This window comes from Enoplosus armatus, chromosome 17 (genome assembly GCF_043641665.1).
Source record: "Enoplosus armatus isolate fEnoArm2 chromosome 17, fEnoArm2.hap1, whole genome shotgun sequence".
Classification (NCBI taxonomy): Eukaryota; Metazoa; Chordata; class Actinopteri; order Centrarchiformes; family Enoplosidae; genus Enoplosus; species Enoplosus armatus.
In genome coordinates this window covers 5,338,444-5,365,657 of record NC_092196.1, presented here as the reverse complement: position 1 = coordinate 5,365,657, position 27,214 = coordinate 5,338,444, and the positions used below count along the sequence as shown (strand labels likewise).

Genomic DNA, 27,214 nt, shown 5'->3' with positions numbered 1-27,214 from the left:
GGACTCTCGGTCAGTTTTCTGCCGTCTTTATGTTTTTTCAATGGACGTTTGGGAGGGATGAACTGTTCCCGAATCAGTTCTAGTGTCAGAGGGAAATCATTTACGAAAGACCTCATATCCACGCCTCAAATGTTACTTTTATGCCCATTTTGTGAATCTGAAATGGAATATTGCACCTGTTTTTCGACTGCTGCTACCCCAAAATGTGTGTCTTTGTTAATATTTTGTTGCTATAGCAAATTTCTGAATACATGGTTTTATTTGTATCAGCTCATACTAATAACGGGTGTTGAGTAAAACGTCTTTATGTTTCCGACGTTTGTCAATTAATGTGTGAGTTTTTTATGCCTGTAACCAAACAAAACACACAAAAAACTGCCTCTGAACTGGAAGACATTGTAAAGCACATTTAATGTTTTGTCAATTCTTTATCTTTTATTAAAATGACTGTTTTATACTGTGCCTGCTTTATATCACAATTCCTGCGCTGCTATGAATACACAAACATTTATCTTATACTAAAACATCTTTAAAGTTTTACAAAGTTGTGACCAACACTCTCACGTTTGCCACAAACACACAAGGAAGGAATCAGTCTTTTCAATTTTATTAAGTTCCATATACATCAATATTTCTTCAGATGTAATACAAAAAAAGAAAAAGAAATCCAGTCAAAATCTGACAAATTTTTACAAACAGGGCAGGAACCTTCAAATACATTGTTTTCATCCTTCTCAAGTCAGTCACTACTGCGGAGCAATTCATTTACAATAGCTTATTACCGTACTTTCAGTAGGTTATAGAAGTTTAACCAAGCAGACTACTGATGTCCAGATATTTAGTACAACTGTCTTTCATGCCACTTCAGACTAAACGATGAGTGGAAATGGGAGAAAAAAAGTTGTTCCACTGCGATATCTGAATTTAGACACAAAACTCTTGACACATTATGCTCAGTTAAACTCAGCCATTGTATGTCAGTATTCAGTTTCCTATTTCTCATTGGACATGATGACCACAAGGATGGCCTGAGGGGTTTTTAACGAGAAAAATAAAAAAAATAAAAAGACAGATCCAAAAATAAAGAACATGGAAATATGAGAGCTCCTTAAGAGTCTTTTCTCCGAGGTAAACTTTCTTCTGAAATGCCTCAGGTGTTCGCGCTCCTCAGTACAGTCCCACTGACGAAAACACGTCCAAAGTAGGTCCCTTAGAGCTCAAATGGGGCAGAAGGCGGCTCTGCCTGAACCGTTCTGTGAAAGCAGCAGTGCTGGTTGCACCGACAGTCAGAGGAGGTGAGGCAGTCTGTCACAGAGTTACAGTTCAGAAAAAGCCATATTCTTGGCAAGTGCATTTTGTTTGAGCAATGTGCGATGCTTTCTAAGAGGCTGAAGAACACTGTAGCTTGTTGTTATGAGACCTACAGAATGCGGAGAGAGGGGAAAGTTGAGAGCCCTTCGTATTTTGTTTATTGTTGTGACATCTCGACAGACAAGACACAGAGGGTTGCAAAGGGGGGGGGGGTCGGTGCAAAGGATCCTGCAGCCATGTTGGTGTGATTCACTGGGAATGCCTTTATTACTGAGGAAATCTTCCACAACTACAAACTGAGGTTACTTTGTGAAGTGAGGGAACAAGAAGAGGTCACTCTTTGTGGTACATTTTAGTCTCATAAAATAATACTATCTAAAATGATTTGCTTCATAATTATTTAAAACATTCAAATACAGAGTCAGACACATCTTATAACCACTGTACATGATAAAAAGTATGTACATTCAAGACAACCACCTTGACAACCAGCTAAATCAAACTCAAAGGGATGTAACATACAAAACTTCTCATAAATATCTCTCTGTAATAAAATATGCAGCTTTATATATATATATTTTTTTGATATCTGGTAATGACAACACATGATCCAATCCATCTCAGATGTATAACAGAAAAGAAATCCAAGATAGGAAACTAAAATGCATTTTAAAATCCCACTGAAAACATTCTAGCTACTGATGGATTGTTCAAAAGGCCAGATTTAAGGAAATGATGAGAAGAAAGCATGTCCCTCAACGACATGATGAACACGTGTCAACATGGCTGCCATTCTGTGATTAAACTGAATATTATAAAAGGTTACTGAAAATGTTAAATTGGTGGCGTTTACATGAAAGCACATTTGGTGTTTATGTGTTCTTGTGTTATTCGTTTCTTTAGTGATGGATATTTTTTAGAAAGTTTCCATGACATTATTACTAGAGACCCCAGCATCCAGTCCAGACTCCAGCTAGACTGGCCCACTTAAGAATCTGACAATCTGTAAGAAAGAAGAAAAATGGGATGGCATAAATCAAAAAGGCATGCAGCAAAGGTGAACAGACACAAATGCAAGATGAAACACGGTACAGATGTAACATGGCACTAAGGTCTGTTAAGACATTGGACATAATGCCTTAACGTCTGTTTTAGTACGGCCAAGCAACCCTTCAGACCACATTGGACAGTTTAAAGACGACTCTAGTCTACAAGTAAAGCACATTCTACTGCAGATTAACACTCACGACACATGCCAGTGGTGTAAACAAAAGTAAAAAGTGAATGACAGGCATAAATGCATAAAAGAACAAATGACATGGCAGCCGGCTGAGTTAAAGCTTCACAGCACACGAACAAAAGCATGGAAAAAGGAGAGAGAGACTTGGGGAGCCCTTGAGAGTCTGCAGTAGCAGGAGCACCGGACCTTACCTGCTGGCTTTGAAACCTTTCAGCTTCTGTACAAAGAAGGCTTCAAGCACCTCGGCGCACTGAAAGAAGGGCGTGTCGTTGGGGTTGTAATAGCGACAGTTGTCGAAGATTTTGGTCACGTCGGCCACGAACTCTGTGAGCTTGTGGTAATGTCGCTTCTGCAAACGGGTCTCCATGGTGGAAAAGTCTACAAGGGACAGAGAAATATGTGAAAGAGAGGAAGAATATGTGCATAACATTTCCTACATGACAAAATACCATGAAATAAGCAGTATGGAAAGCAATATTTGATATTGTTATTTGGATCATTTCATCAGCTTAGGGAAATTCAAAACTAGTACCTTCTACAATGGGAGACAGGCACATTGGACATTTTGCCATGATTTGCTCTTACCCATTGGCTCCTTGATTACGCGATAATAATCCGGTGCGTCATGGGGATCCACTGGTTCAAGGAAAGGCCAGGCCATTTTGTGAGACTGTTGAAATAAGAAATGATTAAAACATTTAAAATTACTTATAATACCAAAAACCCGGAATAAATGATTTAGGCAAAATTTCTCGCAATGCGCTTGGATGCGAGAAATTGATAACTGTATTACTGGATGCTGAAAAAGCTTTCGATAGGGATAGGATCTCAATGTCATTACGAAGTAAATCAAAGCACTGTATCACAAACCAGCAGCCTCAGTTCCAACAGTGGTACATTATCCGAACAGATCCACACGATGGGGCTGCCCTATCTCACTTGTCATTTCTGTGTTGGCATTGGAGCCTTTGTCATGTGCATCAAAATCCAAAGAAGACATATGAGGCATCAAAACTGGGGGATATGGTCATTTTCATACATGAACTGCTTCCTGTCTTTCAGCCTTCTTGTTATCTATTGTGCCATTAATGTCATTGATCTCCTTATATAAATCAAGACAGTCTGGCATACAGAGGTCCCATACCTGTAGCGAGCGTAATATTCTTTTCAACCCCTCGTAGTCTTTGTCAGTGAGCGGCGTGAGGACTGTCATGGCGTCTTCTGTTGACTGACACTGCGGGCAGACGTACACGTCGATGTGATTGGCCTCACTCTGCAGGATGCCCACGCAGCGCCCGTGGTACCAGTTCTGGCAGCGGTCGCAGCCGATGTAAAACCTGTGGGATACATATATATATCGTGGTTAGCACACCAATGGAAGGTTCCACATGTAGAAGAGTTTCATTAGTGGACACTTGAAGCCGATGACAATGATGTAATTCACAAGGAGCCGTACTGTGATTCGTCATATGGTGTCCGGCAGATGCAGTATAACTCTTCATTGCTTGCTCCTTCCTGGCCACGTTTGCAGTCATTACACACAAAGTCCTCCAACTTCTTGGCCTCTTTCTCCGTGATGCCAACACACGCGCCGTGGAACCAGTTGGAGCACAGGTCGCACCCGATGTAAAACCTGAGAGAAAAAGATCATTTTAGGTTTTGTCTCACTGAAATCGTCATGACGATTATTCAATAGTTTCCCAGAGAGCTTACTTTGACTCGTCGTAGGGTGTTTTGCAGATACAGTACAATTTGCTGTCCTTCTTGTGATCCTTTGAGGTAGAAGAGAGCTTCTTCTTCTTCTTGTGTTTAGATGAGCTTGAGTCTCGGTCCTTGTCTCTGTCCCTATCTCTGTCCTTGTCCTTGTCCTTGTCCCTGTCCCGGTGTCTGTCCCGCTCTCGGTCTCTCTCCCTCTCCCTTTCCCGATCCCCGTCTCTGTCTTTATCTCTGTCTCTACATTTGTCTCGGTCCTTGTCCCGTTTCTTGTCCTTGTCGTGATGCCTGTCCCTGTCTCTGTTTCTGTCTTTGTCTCTCTCCTCTTCCCTCTTCCGTTTGTGGGATGAGGAAGGCGAGGGTGCTGTGTGGGTACTCTGAGAGGAATGTGTAGAGTGAGAAGGATGGGAAGAAGAGTGGGAAGCGGCTGCCTTGACTGTTGCTGCAGCAGCCTGGGTGATAGCAGCTCTGGCTTTCTCTTTTTCTTTCTGTAGCCTGGCGATGTCCCGCCTCAGCTCCTCCTGAGAAGACAACACACGTAATGTAATGTATAGTATCCCTGCGTAGTGTATTTTAATAAGCATCTTGGTGAGGGCAGTCTGTGTGCTAACCTGTACTTGCAGCTGCAGCTCCTTGTCCAGCAGGGCCCTCTTCTTCAGGATCTCAGCCTTCAGCTGTTCTTTGTGCTTGTACAGCAGTGCCGTCAGCTTGGTGGCATTCTGTTTGGAGCGCTTCTGCTCCACCACCTCCTCCTTCTTTCTCTTCTTAGCTGCCTGCTTCTCATCCTTCTCAATCTTGTCGAGGATGAACTTCATCACCTGGTTGCACACAATCATTCTGAAAACAGGGGACAGTTTTAGTTGGTGGCGCAGTTATGAGGTGGAAATCCAGTAAACGTTTACATCAGGATGCCATGAAAATACTACTGTCATCCACAGGAAATATTAACATCTGTCATAAAGCTCCATAATGATTATTAAAGACCCAAACCTCTGGTTCTCCTCCCGCTCAGCTGCAGCCAGGGTCTTCCTCTGTTTCAGCTGTTCTGCTGTAGCGTTCTGTTTCACTACCACCTGACAACAAAAACACTTTCCGTTAATATTTGCAGTATCTAGAAGCTGTGAGAGATGAATCATCGTGAATTGTTCTTTTTGAGTCACACCTGTTTTTGGATGCCATCTCCGGGGCTAATGGCCTGCAGATTCTGCTCTTTCTGTTCCCTTTTAGCCTCATGGTGTTTCTTCTTCTTTGGTTTTTGTTGTTGTTGTTGTTGTTGTTGTTGCTGCTGCTGCTGTTGTTGTTGCAGTTGTTGTTGTTGCTGTTGCTGTTGCTGTTGTTGTTGTTGCTGTTGCTGCTGCATCCTCTGGAGCTGCTCCTGGACGCTCGCTGGGGCCTGTATGGTCACCATGTTCTGGATCTGGTGGGCCTGAATTTGCCCCCCTGTCTGCTGGATCTGGATAGGCAGCTGCAGTTTAATCTGCTGGGGAACTGTGCCACCCTGCTGCTGCGCCTGTGCCTGGATCTGGGCTTGGATCTGGGCAGCGACATGGGGTGGCAGAGCAGAGAGTAGCTGGACCGGCTGTTGGAGGCCTGGAACGGTGATGAGCTGATGCCTGATAGGAGACTGGACCTGAACCGGAGGCTGCGCTTGAACTTGAGTTTGGTTCTGAGGCTGGAACTGGACTTGGAGCTTAGCTTGGACTTGGGGTTGGACCTGAAGCTGTTGCTGGACCTGGGTCTGCTGCGGTGACTGCACTTGAAACTGGGGCTGGGTTTGGACCTGTGACTGAGGCGCCTGAGGTTGTGGGTGAACCTGGCTCTGTTGCTGGAACTGGACCTGAACTTGGGGATGGAGTTGGGTTTGGATCTGGGGCTGTAGCTGAGTTTGGGCCTGAGACTGAACCTGAGGCTGTTGCTGAGCCTGAGGTTGGGTTAGAGCCTGTGTTTGAAATGGAGCTTGTACCTGGGGGTGGTACTGAGGTTGGACTCTTGGTTGGAGTTGGGCCTGGGCTGGGGCCTGGACCTGGGGCGGGGTCAAGGCTTGGGTTTGGGACTGAAACTGCACCTGAGGTTGATTTTGAGCAAGGGGCTGTACTTGGCCTTGGGGTGGTTGCTGAGTTTGGGGCTGAAACTGAACTCGGACCTGGGGGTGGTTTTGGGCTTGTGCTTGGGCCTGGAGATGCGCTTGAGCCTGAATGTGTGGCATTTGTTGGACTTGGCCAAAGGGCTGGACCTGAATCTGTGCACAGATTTGGGCTTGACGCTGGGGTTGGAGCTGCGGCTGCGTAGGTCTCACAGTAGTGACAACAGAAGAGACCGGTAACCCCGTCATGTGAACCTGCACTGCTGAGACTGGAATTTGAGACACCTGCTGCATGGACACGACGGTAGGGTGCTGGACTTGGACTTGAGCTTGAGGCGGAAGAGATGCTTGAGGCAGAGCGGTGACAGGTGAATGTGTGGAGACTGATGGGGGGGCAGAGGCGGGTACAGTAGCCAGGACAGGTGTCTGAAGGGGAGCTGCAGCCTGCTGAGCTGGCTGAACTGGAGTATGAGCTTGAGATGAGGCCGGAGTCCAAACCTGGGGCTGAGCTGCCCTCTGCTCCGTCAGAGCTGCAACAGGGGGGAGAAGTAAAGAGTACGTATTTTTAGAAAAAGTCAACCATTGTATATATAGACAAATGACTAAAACAGGATGGGAGTCACGGAGAGTTCGTTACCTGGCACTGAAGGTGTTGTAGAGGTGGCTGTGACTGGTGTGACAACAGCGTTGGCCACAGCAGCATGAAGGGGAACCGGAGCTGTGGCTTGGATTTGGGTTAGAGCTTTGGCTGAGGATGGGACAGCAATTTGGGTGGACACAACGGCTATGACAGGAGCAGAGACGGGAGCAAGAGCAGGGGTTGGAAATTGGACAGGTGAGGGAAGAGAGGCAGAAACGGGCATTTGGGCCGAGTTAGAGGGGCCTGAGACGGGGGCTAAAGCAGGGGCGGGAGCGGTAACGTGCATCGGGACAGGGGCTGAGGTTAAGGCCTGGGCAGGGCTGAAGGCATGTGTCTGGAGCTGGGATTGAGGGGCAACTTGTCCTGGGACAGGGAGCGACACTGCAGTTTGGGTTTGTGTAGGGAATGTGCCTGGGGTTAGGGTGGAAACTTGGCTTTGCACCATGGCTGGGACCGCATTTTGTGCTGGGGCAAGCACGGGTCTTGCCACTTGGGGTTGTGCGGGGAAAGATGCTGGTGTGGAGGATATAACCTGTGTCGAGGCCTGGGCTGCAACGTGTGGCAGGGCAGGCACAGGAGTGGATATTTGAGACTGTGCAGGGACTGATAACGGGGTAGCGGCTGAAACTTGTGTTTGCATCGAAGCCTGGGCTGCAACTTGGGTTTGAACAGGGACCATGGCTGGGGTGGGAGCCAAGCACGGCATATGTGTCGGGGCTGGGGCTGCAACATGTGTTGAGGCAGGTACAGGGGCAGCCATTTGGGTTTGGGCCAGGGCTGAGGGAGTCGTCTGGACTTGACTTGGACCTTGGGTTTGAGCTACGGCAGGCTTTGGAGGGGTAGCAGTAGTGGGTGCTGAAGCTGATGCTGATGAGGATGGGGGTATGGGAGTGAAGAGGAAGCGCTGGACCTGGCCATTGGGCATTGCTGCCTGCATTAGCTGCTGACCAGGACCAGGGATGACTGTTACACCCTGTGGGATGATTTGCAGCTGTCCCTGGGTCTGCCCCTGACCCTGTATCACCACCGTCAGACCTGGGTTTCCACCCTGCAGAGTTGTAGACAAAAGGAATCTTTCCTTCAGCCAACAGTGATATAAATCTAAACTATCTTTACACAGCACAGCAGAAAAAAAAAACAGATTTAGTGTATTAGTATGGAGGAAAAGATGATAGAAGAAAATGTGGCCTCACCTGAGCACCCTGTGTTAGCTGCATGAGCTGTGCCATGGTGAGTTTAACTTGACCCTGCTGTGGTCTGTTGGTCTGGGAGGACGCTACAGGTGACTGTCCAGGTGCTGTTGCGGCTGCGTGAGGTGACGGTGAAGTACCTGCCGCTCTCTGAGCTACCGTCGTCTGCACAGGTGTAGAACCAGGCACAGCTGTGGATCCAGGGTGAGCACGGCCCATCTGGGTCCCAGCCTGCTGAGGTTGACCTGGAGGGGATGAAGGGAGGGGAGGGAGTAAGAATTGTTTTTTTTATTTGTTTGTTAGGCATGAGCCACAAAGGCTGAAGACATTCATTTGCAAATGGAAATGACCAGTTGGACAGAACACCTGTTTGAGCCAACGCTGGACCTCTGACCACTGCTGTGCCCAAAGAGGTAGACGGGGTAGGTGACTGGCTCATCGTCATGCCAGGCTGTGTTTGGCCTCCTGCTGTAACAACCTGGAACAAAAAGCCAAAAGGTAAAATCATCAGTCAATCATGCTTAAGATTTTCCATGGCTTCAAGGAAAAACTGAGAAGGACAGGGTGAAAGACAAAAGACCTGTTGCTGGGTAGTTGAGGCAGAGGAGGTGGCTCTGAGGTTGATGTTGCCAGTTGTGGGATGTAGTGTACTGTACGTCCTAAGATTAGCAGGGGGCCCAGAGGGGAATATGCCCAAGACTTTCTGCTGGACTACACCTGTTGATAACAACAATTACATAAGGAAAGAAGCAAATATACATTGGGAACATACAGTGATACAGGTCAAGGATGTACAGAAGCAGGGATGCATGCACTGTGTGCGAGGGGAAGATCTTTGGAATGCCTTGTTTGTTAAAAAAAAATTTGAGCAGTATCTCTAAATCAATAGAAAAAGCTTCAGTTCATCAGATAACAGTAGTTTATAAAAAAAAACTGCATCGTCCATGCTCAGTGCCAATTCTTCACATGACACATGACACTCTTCCATCCATTTTGGCAAGTGTGAGCCCAAACCAGCGGAAATGGATGACACTCATGCTCCCTACCTCCTTGAGTGGTGGGCATGTTGAGCGTGACAATCTTGCTGTTAGCGGGCAGCGGGAGTTTGGCGGCGAGGACCTGGCCAGCCACAGTCACTGGGCTGCCAGCGATCTGGAAGGTTTGCTCGGAGGTGGTGATGCTGCTAGCCACGGTGGCCACCGAGCCAGTGGAGGCTGCAAGACACACCATGCCACCTGCCGTCACGCATACCCACAAGGACCACCACGACAGCCAGTCCTACGGCTGTGGTGTCCACTGGAAGGTTTGAGTCAGCAAAGGGGCTGGCATCTTTAAAATTTTGGATTATGTGCTTTGCCATATGTTTAAATCCTGATGATACACAGGCTCTCTCTGTAGCACCTTAGTGTATAAAGGACTCAAAACAAATCTAGTCTAAACAGGACTGAAAGTGGACACCACGAGCCACAAAGTCATCTTGGCAAGCCAATCACATTATGTAGAAAACTGACACACACACAAAAAAAATTTGTGGAGTCATGCAATGATCGACTTCTGACAGACTGAAATGGTGACAAACAACGATTTAAAAAAATGAAAAAAAAGGGGGGGAAAAAGTCTCAAGTGACGAAGTCTGTTTGTCTGCCTGTGTCCAACAGAATATGATGGATGGGAAGGGACACATCTCCAGACTATTATATGTAGGCATGTATGTTCAGACGGGCTGAAGAGAATTCAGATTCTCCTCATCTTTGACCGCTTACCTGAGCTGTTGTTGGTCTGACCCTGCTTGACCCAGGAAGCAAAAGACTGATGGAAGTTTTTGTCTTGCTGGAAGGAAACCGGAGAGCCCAGTTTGGAGGCCAGGACCATCTTGGTTCCAGATGTGGCCTGACCTGTCCTCAGGCCCGTGGACGCTGGGGTGATGGGAGTGCTGGCTGAGGTGGAGGTGGTTGTTGTTGTGGAAGTGGTGGCAGGTGTACCCGATCTCTGCTGCTCCAGACGTTTCTAAAACAAAAATGTGAGAACATTTAAAAGGCATATACAGAGTTTGTTAACCTCCCAGTGTAGCGCCGCCCAACTTCAACCTAAACAAAGTCTTACTAAACCAGAAAAACTGATAACACATGTGTATGCAGTGTTCCCACCTGCTGGGCAGCCAGTCTGGCCTGTTTCAGCTGATTCTCCAAATGGGCCTTGACATCTTCTGCTGTCTTCAGACTACTGCCAGTCTTGGAAGGATCGAGACCCTGTGACTTCTCCCGCTCCACTCTGTGACACCAAGGAAAAAGGTGACAATCTGCTGTATTAGAAGAATTCAGTGTTCCCCAAAACAATAAGGTTTGGGGCCACAGGCCAGAGGAGGCTTGCTGTGCGTTTCTCACCTTTCTGCAAAGGCCCTGATCTCCCACAGCTCCATGTCCTCTTCAGGCACCCATGTCTCCACAGCGATAGGCCCAGTCAGCTTGGCTGGCTCCTGCTTCTTGGGCCTCAAGGCGCTTGAGCGCAGACCTTTCCTCTGTGGAGTGGGTGTTTCTACTCATGGGAAAAGAGAAACAAACTATTCATTATCCTTATAAAGCGTTGGCAAAACTCTTCCAGCAGTGGATCTTGGTCATTCTTCAAATTTGCAATTTAGATGTTTCTTTTTAAAACCCTACATTGTTTCTGAACAAATGTTTAGCTTTTACCTTTAGGAGTGTCTCTATTCCCAAGGGGACAGATGATCTTCCTGATGCAGTATTCTGAGCGGATGCCGAAAGGCCCCACATCTCTTCGTTTTATAATCTCTGTTGTGGTGATGTCTGTGTCCGTGGTCTCTGCGGTGACAATCAAACATACGTGCACAATTATTTAAAATGGCAACTCTACAGTCATATCACTACAAGCACTCATCCATGCACTGAAAGGTGGAGACAACAATGTTTTGTGGGCAGAAACAGAAGAAGAGAAGATGACATGCACAGCAGTTTCTCACCTTTCCGAGTGGTCCCTACTGTTGCAGAGGGCTTAACGGCCATGTCGTCCCACCTCAGGCAGGCCCACAGCAGCCTCAGCATCAGGCTGACCCCTGCCAGAGACCTTACAGTCTGGAGACGGTACCTGAACGGGACACATTCATAAAAACACATGAGCTACTAATTCCAACAACAGTATGTACGTTTACATACATGTACGTTTACATTAATTTACTGTGTTTTTACATCCTGGTAACTTAATATTGTGCTCATGAATCAAAAGTGCAAGCTCTAAATGTATTTTTTAAGTATCCTAAACAATTATCAAATTGTGTTACCAACCTCCATGTGATCCCAAACGTGGGCCGAGGTGAAGGGTAGGGCCATATATCCAGGGCAGGCTTGGCGTTGTAGTTGAAGATGGGTACCTCTCTGATGCTTGCCCTCCTCGCCAGCCTCTTCAGGTCATCATTGGGCAGGATGAAGATGCTCTTCTTGCTGCTCTTGGTGACAAACTTGCGGTAGGACGGCAGGGCGGTCCCAGAGCGGGCCTTCTTGGATTTGGAGAACCTGAGGAGGCTGACTCGATCTCTGGTGGAATACTCTTTACTAATCGTCATGGTGCTGGTTGATGTTGGAGCAGAAGTTCCTGTCTTGGTGTCAGTGACTGTAACTTTGGTCTTCTGAGGGACAACTGCCCTGGAGCTGGGCTGGGGGGTGGTGGCGGTGGTGGTGGTGGTGGAAGTGGTAACAGGACTGGACAGGTTAGTTGTCAGGGCACTTTGAGACTCTGTGGTGGTGGTGTTAGTGGTGATGGAAGTCTTCAAACCTTCGCTACTGCTGTTACTGTCAGTACTATTACTATTCAGGCAAGAAGGGCTTGAAGATGGAAGCTTAGCAGGTACCGTCCCCTCACTGTTTATGGCCACGTTCTTACTGAGAGCGTCTCCTTTCTCTGCCACATGGTTTTCTAATTTCGGGACTTTCAGCGGAGGTGGATGACATATGTCAGACACATCATTTTGCGAGAGATTTCCATTCATCAGAGACTTGACAGGCTCTTTCTGAGCCTCTTTGATATCACTTTGGACTCGACTGGCTGGGTCTGAGTTGGTGTTTGAGTCTGCGGGGGCGGTAACCCCAGTTTTCCCATTCACCTGCACTGGACTGGTCTTGCTTTGGCCGACCTCCATGCTCTCTGCGTCGCTCTTTCCACTGCCTTGCTCAATTTCCTCGTACCCACGTTTCTTAGCATTCTCTCCCACTCGAGCCACCTCTGTTTTTTCTTTGCTTTCTGTTGCATCTGATATACAATTGTTCTTACTGTTGAGCTCTGTGCTCGCTAGGGGTCCTCCATTTACTTCTTTGTGAGCTAAGGCCTCCCCACCGTTCCCCTGCACGGCATTCACCTCCGTCTGTTTGCTGTGGTCGGGTGCTGTGATGTCTGATTTGACATCCAGGTTCTCAGCCTTTATCTCCGTCTGTTCCTGCTCAAAGTGAAGCTTCTTAACCACGTGGTCTTTCACTTGAAGGCTCTCCTCTTTCTCTGCTTTTACACAAGTGGTCACAGCAGGCTGCTGTTTGCCTAATGTGGATCCTTCGGTCTTAACCCCGGATGTAGGCTTTGCGGCAGCCATCTTGGACAGCAGGGCCGCCTGTCTCATCCGCTCGAGCCTCTGCTTCTCCTCCAAGGTGAACTGTTTTACCCGGTGCTCCAAAAGCCCATCCAGTTTGGAGGGCTTTACCTTCTTCTTATAAGCGGTCCGCAGCTGGAAGCCCTCGCTGACATTCACTACATCGTAGTAGGGCTTTGGTGCAGTGGTCTCCTCCTTCTTGGGTTGTTCAACTCTCTGGATTGGTTCCTCCCTCACAGGCTGCACAGCAGGCGAGGGAGGCCCTTTGTTTTCAGCTTGATCTATAACAAAGAGTCACAGAGGTCAGTGGATGATGGGAACAAATATCCCTTCACAAACAGCATCAAGGAAAATCTGAAGATAAAGGAGAGATAATTGAATTTCAAACATTTACCTTTCTCGTCACTTGAAGCAGCAGTTTCTGGGCAGGGGTCAACCTCCATTTTTTCATCTCCTCGCCTCTCTTCTACATTTTCCCCCCGCTCCTCCTCCTCCTCCGTGGGTTTTTCTTCCTCTTTGGAGGTCTGAGGATTGCTGTCCTCCACTGATGAAGCGCTCTGGGATGACGCAGTGACGGATGCTTGCTCATTGTCTTCGTCCGCTGTGTTTTTTGTACTCTGCTTCTCAGTTTCCATCAACTTTTTCTGCTTATTTGCGCAAGCTGCTGGATTTTCCTTGCTCTTCTTAGCTGCTATGAAGACAGCAAAAGAGAAAAATCAGAATATGAGCCAAACAGACCAGCAGCAGAAGAATACAGTGAAGACATTATTATGCCAGTTTAGCCCTTACCCTCCAGTTCTTTGCGGTAGTTTACGTTTGTGTTCCCTGGAAGCTTTGGAACAAAACGCGGCACACGAGTCTTACTGACCCAGCTCCAGCCTCCATATCCTGTCACTCTGTACTCCTCCCCCTTCTGCTTCCACACCTTGATAGACAAACACACAAGACAGGCACAAAATGATTTACACCATACCAATATACCACTGCTTTGATCTTTCAATGCACTAGGTCAGTGAGTATTTCTGGGTATTTCTGCAATTGCCAAGGGGTACGTGGAGAGATTGTTCATACAGTCTACAGAATTGGCTAAATATAATGGACAAATAGTTGAAATAGTTAGCTAAAAGTAATTAAGTAGTTGAAATAGCTAAACGAGCAGTTGAAATAGTTCACTTAAAAGTAATGATACGCACACAAATAGTTAGCTAAAAGTAAGGGACACATGGTTCACATCAGTATGTATGATGTAAACAGAGCTGGATGACAGATGAAAGACACTGCTGCTTTACCTGGTGCTTGATAGGGATGGTGTACTTCACCCAAGTGGCCTGTTGCAGTGTCTCCTCATCCTCCAGTTTTTTCTCTCGCTTCTTCACCTTCTCTTTCTCCTCCCGCTCCATGGAGGTCATGCGATGTAGTCTGAAGAAAGAAAGTATAGCATATAACATATATAGTAAGGAGCATGGGCAGTACTGAAATAGAAATGTTAGAACTGAGTCTGCTGCGTGTTTGGTCAACAATAGCCAGCTGAAGAAATCACTGGTGTAGTGACACAGATGGTGAGAAGCTTGAGTTGGAAAGCACAGTTAATGTGCTACTAGTGTTTATAGCCACCAGTTGCTTGGCTGCCATACAGTTCATGCAGCTAGTTTTGTTCTTCCTTTACCTTGTGTGTCCAAGAGAATCTTTCCATACGGGCAGCATGACCACTGGTTTGATGGCACACTCCAGTATAGCCAAGGCCAAAGCAAACTCCCTGGCCTTGCTGCACATCTGCACTGCTTTGTTCCAGTTGGTCCTAGAAAAAACAGAGACAAACTGTGTAAAACAACACATAAAACAGCACAACTGCATATTTCTTCCATAAAGTAAAAATGGATCATCATATTTTGCAAGAACCAAAATGAATTAGTTTTGTATCCTTAAAGGGAAAGTTGGTCATTTTGGTCAAAACACAATTTGATGTTTTTACACAGTTTTTGAATGGATTAAAGAAATTAGATGTTAATAAGGAATAAGTTTCAGAGGTGCTGGTAGGCTGAATTTGTCACCTTTGGACAAAGCCAGGCTAGCCGTTTCCAGTCTTTGTGCTAGAGGAACTTGCCAGATCAGTTCAAGCGTTACCTGTTAAACTGCAGTTGGTTTCATGGTAAATTACAAACTTGATATAAATGTATGAATGCCCTGTAATTTATTATTTTGACAGCATCTGGTAAGTCACCAAGAACATTGTACCAGTCCCTGCTTACCAGCTCAAAGGGTGCTATGTGAAACAACAGTGAATCTGAACCTGATCCGAGTCGTACCTGTGCGATGCCCAGTTAGGATGCATAAATGGTCCAGGGACATTGGTCTCCAACTGGATGATGGTGAGACGCAGGGTGGAGACCGTCAGGCTCCGCGAGCCGTAGATCGAGCCGTTCCATTTGAACTCGGACGCGGTGGTGAGGCTGAACTTGTGGGAGAGGTGGCGTCTCTTGTCGTGGTCCTCTCGGTGCTGGTGTTTGTTCAGGGCCAGGACATTGGTGCTGTACTGGTTGTGGTAGACCCTGTATTTACCCTCCTGACCCAGTTTGAACAAATTGTTCAAATTCACCGTCAGGTCCCTTTTGAAGAAGCTGAGACGTGAGGCTTCGCCTTCAGAGCGTACAGGAGAGGACTGAAACAGGAGAGGGAACATTATTTTCAACTAAACAATAAGAATAAAAAAATAAAAGCTGTTTTTTTAAGGACGTGCAGAACTTGTGGCTTTAATATTAGAGATTTGAAAGATTTTGATACAATAAATTTGAGTACATACATGCGCGAAAATGTTTATACAAGCCAAACTTTTTTCATTGAATAAATAACTAAGCCAAGTCAATACACTTTGCCGTAATAAAATTTTGGATCCTAAATGCTAAGGACACAATCAGCCCTCACTCTTCGTTCATTTCAAACAGATTTCTGTCAAAAACAATGAAAACAACTGTGGAAAAAACATTTTTGTTCTAGACATGGCTCACCTCTTTGCTGCCTCTGGGCGTTTGGTTATTGGATTCCCGTCCTGCTGCTCTCCCTCGATCGCTCTTGACCCTTTCGATATACTCGTCTGTCATTCAGAAAGCAGATGACACTGTCAGTGCAACGACAAACTCAGCATCGACTCAAACAGAGATTTGACACAACTGAACTGGTTCCAAAGGCGGTGCTGATTTACTTTTCAAGCACTAATGAGCCTCTCTCATGTTTACCTGTCCCGTCCTGGCTGGTGAAAGAGGACTGAGAGGTCCGATCAGCCAGGTCAGGCTGCTCTGGTTTCCTGAGGCTCCCACATCCAGAAACCTGGCTGCTGCCGCTGCCGCTCGCCTCTGGCTGAGCTGACTGCTGCTGTGGCTGATCCTGGGTTTGTGTCTGCGCTTCATCGGGGTGCTTGTCTTCACTAGACTCCGCTTTCACATCTTCATCTAAAAAAAAAAAAAAAAAAATAGGGATGCAAGGAATGAATCTGAATGACATTAATTAAAAAAGTATGGCGGCTGTGTAAACAACACAAATGACAACAATATTGACAAAAACTCAACCTCTGCAATCAGGAAATTCTCAATATAGCTCAGCCAGACATTGTTCAATGTAACACCAGGTCTTAAGACTTGAAATTTGCATATGACCAACAAACAAAAGGAAAGGCTACACAAATCTAAAACAAGCTGTGCGCTGGCTGCAAAGCCAAATTAAGTTGTTTGAGTTGTTAGGGGAGAGAGTCCTGCATATATATGCAGTTCTTTGTTGACGAGGTAGCAGGTGGGGCTTCCAAGCAGAGAGCCTTTTGTCTGAGCAACAGGAACCCATCCAAATGGCCATGAATTGGAACGAGAATAAGGAGCTGGTTGTGACAGACATGGCGTGCGAGCTGCTGCCAGGGACGCCGTCTTACCAGAGTGCCAAAAGCGCAGCAGACAACATATAACGCAAGACGAGACACGACCGCACCAAAAACAAATGGAGCATTTAGCTGCCAAAGCAGGTGCTGAATGCAGCTTAAGATCTCTCAGGAGCAATTAAATGAGAGGGAAAAAATATCTTCTCAGTTTCTAATTAGATGATGTTTGCTGAAGATAATGAAGGGATGCTGTGGAAGGCTAATGACGGTCACTCCAGTGTTGCACGAGTGGTGAGAGCTGCGATGTTTTGGTTGAGCTACTTAAAGACAGGAGGACTTAATGGCCACAGCTCATTTTTTTTTTTTGTCTGAAAAGATTATGTCCAGGTACAAGCACAGAGACCCACAAAGTTAATTAGAAACTGATCTTAGGAAACACAACTCAACGCTAGGGAATGTGTAACATAACATGGTCAGAGGCACACAGTAACCCATTTGAAGCCATGTAAAACAGAAGGTGGAGACACAAATCATCCACTAACCAGCAGCCAGCCAACACAAAAGCAAACAGAGATCAGTAATACAGTATTTGTGACTAGCAACGTATGATGCTAAAACCCCAAGGGAACGGCCACATTTGGTCTGTCAGAATTTTGGCGAGATATCTAAACCTTGCAGACATGGCAGAGGTATAAGAAAAGAAACAATAGTCTAAATTCAAAGCACTGGAACGCCTACAATCACCTCCATGTGATGCCACGTTTGCCAGAGATGGTTTCATTATAATTTATCTAAAAACAAACCCTGGAACGCTTCCTTATATCCAATTAGCAAAAAAACAAGATTTAGCCTTCTGTAAAACAAATGGAAACCTGACTGTAAAATTACAAATGTAAAGAGACAGTGAAGGAATCGCTGTAGCCTCCCTTACACCCAACATGGCACAAAGGGCAGGGTATGGTTAGCAGCAGCCAGCAGAGACAAGCACACAGATGAGGATGAGATGCAGCCCAGCAGCAGGGTATGAAGTGGAGGGTGAGTTGAATGGCTAGAGATGCTGCTGACAGGCAGACACCGGAGCGAGGACGAGTCGAGCTTTGACTCCGAGTACCTGTCCTTTCCTGCTTTGCCAACGGAGGGGACTCCCCACTCTCCTGGCTCCTAGAGTGAGCAGGCTGCGTTTCCTTGTTAGGTTCAAGGGACTCCGTTTTGGGCGCGGCTGCGTCCCAGGTGGCCGAGCCGGGGTTAGGATCAGACACGCAGCTCTCCTCTGCCGCGGGGGGAAGCGTGGCTGCTATGGTACGGACATACATACACAGGGACGGACAGCACCAGTGGAGTCATAATACCATTTATCAACAAGTCAAGTAGAGGTTGAGGTGTTGATACTGCTGCAGAGACATCACTGACACACTTCCACCATACAATAGAAGAACACATGCACTTCGCTTTGCACCCAGTACCAGTGCGGGTCTTCTGTTTATGAGTACTTAAGGAGAAATGGTGGGTAAGAGAGATGATTTAGAGAATTCTGTATATAAAGTTCAGTTTTTACCTTGTGAACTAGCATCTTCCTTGGCCTCAGCGTCTTTGTGCTCTCCGTTGTCGAGCTGCGACGTGAACTCTGCAGCGTCCTCCGCTGTCTTAACAGAGCCTGTTTCTGCTTCCTGCTTTGGCTCCCCTGGTCGCATCTTTGCTTCCCGCCTGACCTTCATACGCTCCATGATCACATCTACAAACAAAAGGAAACATAGTCATTTAAAAAAAAAAACTTTTTGGAGCAATTACATATCCATGCAATACCATGAAGGACTTGGCATTAGATGTTAACATTTAAACACATGTAAATGCTCTGTGTTGAGCAACTGCTTTTTCCAATTTAGGATGAGATCATAAATCAACACTCTTTGTCCGCAAGTGAGAAAACAACATGAGAAAGAATACAGTCAGGAAAAACAAACAAAGCACAATAACAGTGCTCATTTCTTATGTTTCCATATGAAGATCACTTGCTCCAAACTTTGGGCTGCAACCAACAATTGTTTTCATTGTTGTTTAATCTGCTTATTATTTTCTTGACGAATAATGAATCCTTTTGTCAGTGAAATGTCATAAAATAGTGAGAAATGTTTATTGAAATGTTTCAGAGCCCAAGGTGACGTCTTCAAATTCCTTGTTTTATCTGACCATCAGTCCAAAACCCAGGGACTTTCAGTTTACCACCACATATGATCAAAAAAGCAACACATCCTCACATTTGAGAAGCTGCAATTCAAAAAATGTTTGATATTACTGATTGAAAAATGACTGAAGTGATTAACGATTATCACAAATGATCATAAATCGATTAATCGTTTCAGCTTTATAAAAATATTACAAAGAAGCATCCTATTGGAGCGTAATATATCCCGATGAGACAATGCTGCTTTTCAGCTCCAGGTGACCTTTGACCATCTGACAAGTTATATATAAATTAAGTAATATAATAACCTATTAATAGTGTGAACTAGCATATCTAGAATGTATAACTCATAACCTAAAAAGCTATTCCCATCCCCATAAACCCAAGACTTTCCTCAGAAGGCCAAAATCTCCAGAGAACTGTGTTTCATAACTAAAGTTTTCACTGGTGTTACAACCAGCTTAAAAAGGAAGAAAAGCAAGGTGCAGGCAGCACTGTGCTGCAGCAGCAGCAGCAGCAGCAGCAGCAGCAGCAGCAGCAGCAGCAGCAGGCTTTTAACGGATGAAATATACCAGCAACACCCATAAATCACTTATGATGGGGTTAAAAGTGCTGCAACTGCTTCACAAAAACATCTTTTCTTCCATTTTGGTACAAAAAAACTATTCAAACCTCTAGTTCTACACAGAGCGCCAGAGGCACATCCCCAGTTCGACACAGTACCCCACTGTGGCAGTTTGGTGACAAACACAGGAAAACTGTTAGAAAAACAGATATGTCAGCCTGTCAAACAGAAACAGAAGCTGCTGGCTTGATAATCAGAAGTCTTCTAACCACTCGGTCTCCTTGGAGGAAGGTAGAGGGGGAAAACAGTTGCTCGTTGTCTGAGAGAGAGTGAAGCAGGAAGAAAAGGCAGCACCTAACATTTCTGAGTCAACTGTCATCAGAGCAGAGCAGAGCACTGCTGCCTGAGGGGAGGAACTGTCTGAAGCTGAGACAGACTGTTTCTGAATGTAGCCCTGCAGGACACATTCACTGCTTGAGCCACACTATTAACTGTCAGATCAATGATTTCCCCATGTCACCTTCAAACGCTGCTCATGTGAACACATTCTACTCACGCGCACCAGAACAACATTACACCACGACAAGGTGCAAATTCATCTCTATTTTGGGGAATGAAAACAACATCACATCCATACCGTTGACAGCAGTGAGGTAGGCTTTATTGTTTCCTCTGGCTTTGTTGGTAAGGTCTTCTGTGATGTCCATGTGGGCTTGCACTTCGTCCTTCATCTCCTCCAGGGTGGCATGGAGGTCCATCTCCCAGTACTCCTTATCCAGGCACTCCATGACCTCCTCCAGCTGCGCCTTGGTGCTATAGTACCAGATCTTCTTCTTCTCATGCTCCCCATCCTCCTCACTGGGGGGGGGAGAACAGAATGGGTTCTTAGATAGACCGTTAAATACTTCCTCTACCACTTCACATCAAGGTATCATTACAATATCATTCAACTGAGAATGATACCAGCTGTTTGTGAAGAAAGATAATCAGGTTCAAGATAAAAAGGAGTGTGAAGGACAGGTTAAACTATGACTCGAGTAGATTGCTCTCCTACTCATCAAATATTCTCTTGGTGCCCAACAACAACGTTTTACCCCAAATCAAAAGCATTAAAAGGCTCTGTCGATGAATGCAGCCTCTTATTTGTGAGGTCTGTGCTCAAACAGAACATAGGTTAGCTTCTATAATCTTTAGTCAAACAAACGGCTGAATTCATGGAAGCATGTTGCATTCTAGTGCCAAGTGATTTTCCCGGTAACTTTCAGTGTCACACTCCAGCTGTTTCAAATTTTAGCTTGGAACAGCACACACACACACACACACAGACACACAGACACAGACACAGACACACACACACACACACACACACACACACACACACACAGACACACACACACACACACACACACACACACACAGACACACAGTGCAGAGACAGGCCTGGTAATGTGAAACTACTTTTCAGGAAACTCTGTTCAACTGGCTGCAATGTTGTTTGCATGCATTTTCATTCGTCCAAATCTGAGGCCTGTTTTTGTCATATTTAGGACTTCTTTATTACATAGCTGTTACTTTTTCACTGCTTCTTGACAATGGTAACACGTTTTACATGAATGCTTAAGCTCAGCACCTCAGATCTTCCCACAGTGAAGTAACACAATGACTGTCACAGTACGACTCCACTGAAAGTTGATATTTGATAGCACTGACGTATTGCCCAGGCCTGCCTGCCTACCTGCATCCTCTGCTTTGAATAACTTGTAAATGGATTGTAAACATGCCATTGTGTTTAACCAAGTCACCATCTGGACACCACTGTACTGGTGCTAACGATGCTTTTTGGTGTTACTGTGGATCTCACTGTGTTTTCACCTGGTTAAATAAAAATGATAAGATGTTTCCCATTTGTTTTCATTTGTGGTGCTAACTTAATGCACATTCTGTAATCTGTTTTAGGAAATAAAGTGAAAATGAAGTGTAATTGTAGTGGAACGGAGAGGCAGTGAGGGTCCTAACTTACACAATAATCCTTCTGTTTAGGAACCAGTATTTCCTCTGGTGGCGGTCATATCCAATGGGCTCCTGGCGGATGTATGGCCTGTTCTTCTGCGCCTCTGTCACACAGTCTGTGACACCAGGCACCTTGTGTGCCACACAAATCTCGCACTGCCACTCATCCTCTGGAACCTCCTCCAGTGGCGGTTTCACACACTCCAGGTGGTAGACTGCCGAGCAGGTCTCACAGCACAGCAGGTCACCCAGGCGGTGGCACACACGGCAGTGGTCATCATACTGCATACTGCCGTCAGACATCAGCTCCTCGCGGGCGATGTTGGTGGTGAGAAACTGGTCCACCAAAAACTGTAGCACCTTGATCTTACTTTCAATTGGACCATAGGGATAGTCGTCCACCTCCTGATATGGCAGGACATGATGGTACTCCCGGTCGCTCTCACAGTACGCCCGCAACACCTCAGGCCATGCCATGCCGTCAATAAAATAGAGAGTAGAGTTGACGCTGTCCTTGAGGTCAGCGGGGCCAAAGGTAGTGTTGGAGGAGTCCTCCTCACGTAGGATTGCCTTCAAGAGGGAAATATGCGTCTCTGCTATTAAAGTGCACTGCTCCTGGCCCACCATTGCTGCACAGAAGTCCTCAAAGCGGAAGGGGGAGAGACGCAGCACCGTGCTGAAGTTCCGCACCACCTCGTAGATGGAGGTGGCATTGAGCAGTTCCTCATTAGGCACCAGGAGGTCCTCTGAAGTGTCAGGAAGCTCAAGAAGAGGAATCTCCTTCTCCTCCAGAATGGGAGTGCGAGGTCGAGGGGCCCGACCCTTTTTCTTCCCTGTAGGATACACAAATTATATTAGTATGCCATAATAAGATTGCTTGGATCCATAGACCTCTAAAATTATTTCATACTGCTGTGCGAAAGGATTGTCACATTATATATATTGAAGTACTGAAAATACTGTAATATTTGACCTTATCAATATCACTCAGCCTATATCACAATAACCATCTTTTATATACCAATATCTCTGACATTCAGCTGGACATATAGTGCGTACTTTCTGAATGTAGGTGTATTTTCAAACATACAGGTGCAGTTAGCTCGCCAGAATTAAAAGAGACGAAATTCAACGTATTATAACACAACATGAAAATGTTAAATTGTGAAGTCTGGTTTGGTAGCAGACTTGTGAGTGTGCTACTCTGCTGAGCCGGCTCAACACATGGCCAGTGTCACTAGCTAAATGGGGGCTGCCTCATCCTCCTGCATCCAGGACAACATTAGCTCGCCAACGGGCTAATAACGTAAATGTTAGTCAGGCCACACATTATGACCCCTTTTCTTGGTGTTGCCCCCTGAAAGACTTCAGCTGTCATTTTCTGATGAGTTTTGGAGTGAGTTGTTGGGTTAACTAAGTTCAAAGCTGGCAAAGTGATAGAAACGACAGGCATGCTAGCCAAGCTAAGTTAGTTAGCTTGCACTTTTCTTTCTTTTTGACAGCTTCAGTCAGAAACTACAATTTCTTATTCACATAAAAAGGCAGTGAGTGTTGAGGGTAGCTAAAAATACGCAGAGTTACAGTTATCCAACTAACGGAGACTTCAGGATGACAGAAGGCAGCATGAGCTAATTTTACTTGCTAACGTTAGCACGCTAGCAGCTAAGTTGTTGACTTAAATGCAACTGAATAATATTTCGAGTTAGAGGCATTCGCAGTTACAACTAAATGTGTGTGAATGACTTGAAAGGTGTGCTTTAAGATGTGTTGACGGTCGGTAATGGCAACAAGGTAAGCTAGTGACACAGGTACTTAAATCCACCTGCAGTAGCATTAATGACTGCGGCCTGTGTCCATACAGTGTGCATTCTCCATTTTGAACAATAACCTTACAGCTTCCTGCACTGATCTAAAACAATCATCAGCAGCATGAGGAGCTTTTCGGGATGTATTTTCCAACCCCTGGAGTGTATGTTGGGACACAGTAGCCGCCGCATGATCATGGTGTTTATTTACCCGGAGTGCTGGCGTGTGTGCTCTGACTCCGAAAGCTACTCTCTGTACAGTAGCTGGCATCATCCTCCTCCTCCTCCTCGTCCAGCACATCATCTTCAAGGCAATCAGAGTCCGCTTTGAGGGCCTCATCCTCCTCGGACTGAGGTTCCTCCTCAATAAACTCGTCCTCCTCCGACCTCAAACTGACAGCATCGTCCTCCTCCTCGCTCTCGTGGTCGTCGTACACCACTGTTTTGGACGCAGCCGTCCGCCTTCCTCCGCGACCCCCTCTGCCTCCTCTGCCACCGCCGCCACCTCTACCTCGTCCCCTGCCCCGTGACGTGCTGGATCCCCCTTTCCTCTTTCTGGCCGACTTGGTGGTCTCCCTTGTGGGGCTCTCGACGTCCTCATCTCCGCTGTCCCTCAACCTGGGCTTTAGATTCCTCCTGGGTCGCAAGCCCCGGGCCGTGGCTGGGGATGGCTCCTCGGCTTGTAGCGGTTTGGGCGGCCTGCCCCTCTTTCCTCTCATGATAAGCGAAAGCTATTATTTTACTATCCCAGTTTTTGCGTTTATTTAGCCTACACGAGCGCGAGCGAAAACGGCACCCCTACAAAGCTGGACCGGTGGGGATTCAGACGGTGCAGTAAACCCGAGAAGCCCCTGTGTCTTTTCGGGTATGAAAGCTCAAAATGTTAGCCCGGCGTCCCGTTTGGGTTCGCCTAGAGCCGCCATTTTTCTTCTTCTCTGCCTCTCTGGCTGAACAAACAGCAGGCTCTCACTAGAGGAGTCACGTGGTGACACCGCTTACAGCTCAGTGGCAACATGAGCGAAATGACTATTACTCACAATTAGTTTCATATTTTAAGTCACGGTACGACTCATTTTTCTTAAAGTAGCAAATGTGCAGTTTCAATTTTAATGAGCACTTTGCGGGAAACCTGGTTGTTGCTGCACCGCCGTTCATAGCCGCTTCTAGGGGGATATAGATGTGAGCAAACACCTGAGTAATGCACTTAATGTAACGCAAACAAGATAAAACAACATTAGCCGGAAAGTGTCCAGTTAGCTGCTCACATAGACTGGCAGGTGGTGATTGTGTGAGAGGTTGTAATAAAAAAATGTTTGGTATATTTCTGGAGATTCTCGTTTTAGATGTTTATATTCTTGATGCATTAACTTGTAACGAGTCAAGCAAAGGTGGCATAGAGTCAAGCTAAGTTTAGCTGCCCCTGAATTGAACTATAACTGGGGATGCATCATATTTTATCAATCCATCATATGTTTTGCATGTAAAAGATTATTCTGCAAAATTCAGACTTTCCCTCCCTGACCAGAATAAAATCTAACAAATGAAAACACAACTGCCGTGTGTGTGTGTGTGTGTGTGTGTGTGTGTTAACATTATGAGGGTTAATGTATTAACTACTAAAATGAATCAACAACAGTATTTAATTGATACAGTAGTAAAGATATAAGGCTAGAATGCTCCCTTGCAAATATAACTATGTAAACTGAGGTTAGTTGAGCTCCAGTTTCCCTCTTCTACTCTGCAGCCAGTCCACTTGTTATGACTTTACATTATCATTTGAAAACTATGAATTGCTCACGTTTTCTAAAACATAATAAGTTGTCGTGGCCGAGTGGTTAAGGCGATGGACTAGAAATCCATTGGGGTCTCCCCGCGCAGGTTCGAATCCTGCCGACAACGCAAAACCTTTTTTAGTGGTATGTGGACATAATGTCTTTGAACCGTAATACTGAACATATCATGTCAAGAAAGCTGCAAAGTCCCATGAACGAATGACATCTGCGGACAACATGTGGTGTTCACGGTAACAAAGCAACACTGCCTCATCACAAAGACTGGACTCACTACTATAATGATTCAAAGTAATGTAATAGCGCCCCCCACTGCTTATCTGCACGGCATTGCTAGGGATTTTATTCAGAGTCCAAATCCAAAACTCATATTTTAACCATTAGTGGAGACTAAACTTTCCTTAGAGCCAAATGTTTTGTGTTTAAAAGGCCAAGACTATATGTACTTTGTCACACACTGGTTCAGTTAATTCAACAATATGGAAATATATATATATATATATATACATATATATATATAATTTACATATATATAGTCATGATTTGGTAAAGTTGAGGTCAGTACTTTATGAATTGAGCATATTTTCATATCTTAACATCTAAGTGGTGTGGCTGCCTTATTGTTGCAAAGTAGGTTATATATGATTTAAAGAAATATCTTTATTGAGAACAAAAGTCATTTTTCTCTGAGGAAGGAGCCTCTAGAGGGTGACATTATTCAATTCCCTCCCCATATAAACCAGCAAATGTCACCACCACTAAATTATAATGTAGTGTTTGCCCACATATTGGGTCTCTCATTCAGCATTGTTTTGTCAACGAAGAAGTTGACAAAACACATCTCGATTTTTCCAGGTAGTGTGGTGATCAGCCAGTAGGAGGCAGTAATGCACCATAAATGACTGAACAGAAAGAGTGCACAGCTCTCAGTGTACCAAATCAGCTTGAAAAGACTTATGATGCAAAAATGATTGAGGAGCTGTCTGTCACACAAATTATTTCCAATATTTATATTTGAGTCCAATGTTTGCAATACACAGGCTATTTGCATGAAGAGTGGTTAAACAAGTTCAATTATGATGGATAATTATGGATGCCCTTATTGTGACTTTTGAATTGCACCTATTGTGACCCTGAAAGCACCCACTGAGCAGCCACAAAGGTCAACATCGGTGCAGAAGTGTGTCAGAGTGTGTTTGAGCTCATCTCACCTACCTGTGTTTGCCAGTGGGGAGTGGGGTGGAAACCTTTGCATGCCAGATAAATGAATGCGGTCATACAGTTGAAACAAGTGATCTGATAACTCTATCACATATCAGACACCTACACAGGGACACGGATAGTTTCCATGGGTTCATAATTCAATACATTACATGAGGGAGTGAGGGTTAAACTTAGACTGCTGCCCACTCAGGTGACATCACCAACAACAGTAAACATGGGCAGAAATAGACTGAAGAGATCTAACTGAGGGACACAGTCAGAGGCGGTTTAGAAACTTTGAAATGGTGCACAGCTTTAAAGAAGGGGGGCACATTTGTTAAATTAGTAAAAATGTGTTAAGACTGTGAAGATTTAAAGCTCTGGTTCTGTACATTATTAATAGTCACATTGTTTATTCCGTGTAATAAATGAATATATGAATATTAAATAATAAATGAATATTCTGTAATATCAATAATATATAAATAGCTGCTATTTGTAACTCCAAAGAGCCTACAGCCATGGACATTATGAGACAACAGGCCCCGGACACAGACAGATAAAAGGCTTCCCACCCCTCTACATAGGAGCCAGACACCCACACTCAAAGAGACGCAAAGTGACTACACGTGTGTCTCTTTGTGGTCCTTTTGAACGTCTTTGTAGTTGTTTTGCATTTCTTTGTGGTCCTTTTGCATCCCTTTGTAGCTGTTTTGTCTCTTTGGGGCTGCTTCCTGGGGTGGACATTGGTCCTTGTTGTTCACCTCCTCAGTTGGAGTCCGAGATGACGCCCCATGATCAGTCAACAAGGCCTTCATTTTTCTATTGTTCCCAAACTGGATTTATTACTTACACCTAGCAAACCCAGACATGTTAGTTTATTTACCTATAATAGCATCTCTCTCCGTGAACAGTGTGTCTAGACTGAACTGAAAATGTGATGCCGAGGGACTGGCACAAACAGGTCACCAGTTCACATGCGGACAATAATCTTCTCAACTCTGCACTCAATGTCCTCCTCACTTGCAA

The 27,214-nt window shown here is 45.5% G+C and overlaps 1 protein-coding gene and 1 non-coding gene across 2 annotated transcripts; one reads left to right on the top strand and one right to left on the bottom strand.

The window, feature by feature from the left end:
- Positions 1-591: 591 nt before the first annotated feature.
- Positions 592-23,955, bottom strand: LOC139300119 (nucleosome-remodeling factor subunit BPTF-like). Its single transcript, XM_070923115.1, has 32 exons — positions 23,404-23,955; positions 21,398-22,220; positions 20,015-20,235; positions 18,186-18,362; positions 17,742-17,924; positions 16,002-16,214; positions 15,774-15,859; positions 15,075-15,427; positions 14,435-14,566; positions 14,058-14,187; positions 13,558-13,693; positions 13,163-13,459; positions 11,477-13,049; positions 11,155-11,279; positions 10,868-10,996; positions 10,562-10,712; positions 10,325-10,448; positions 9,941-10,184; positions 9,224-9,391; positions 8,758-8,894; positions 8,544-8,655; positions 8,181-8,422; positions 6,985-8,035; positions 5,427-6,877; positions 5,255-5,337; positions 4,876-5,101; positions 4,265-4,785; positions 4,008-4,184; positions 3,696-3,888; positions 3,137-3,221; positions 2,743-2,929; positions 592-1,420 (listed from the first exon to the last, which is right to left on the bottom strand). Exons 1-32 carry the CDS (start codon positions 23,909-23,911, stop codon positions 1,381-1,383), a joined length of 10,278 nt encoding a protein of 3,425 aa, XP_070779216.1. The 5' UTR covers positions 23,912-23,955; the 3' UTR covers positions 592-1,380.
- A 1,054-nt stretch (positions 23,956-25,009) lies between these two features.
- Positions 25,010-25,091, top strand: trnas-aga (transfer RNA serine (anticodon AGA)). Its single transcript has one exon. It is a non-coding gene; the product is annotated as a tRNA-Ser (tRNA).
- Positions 25,092-27,214: the final 2,123 nt, after the last annotated feature.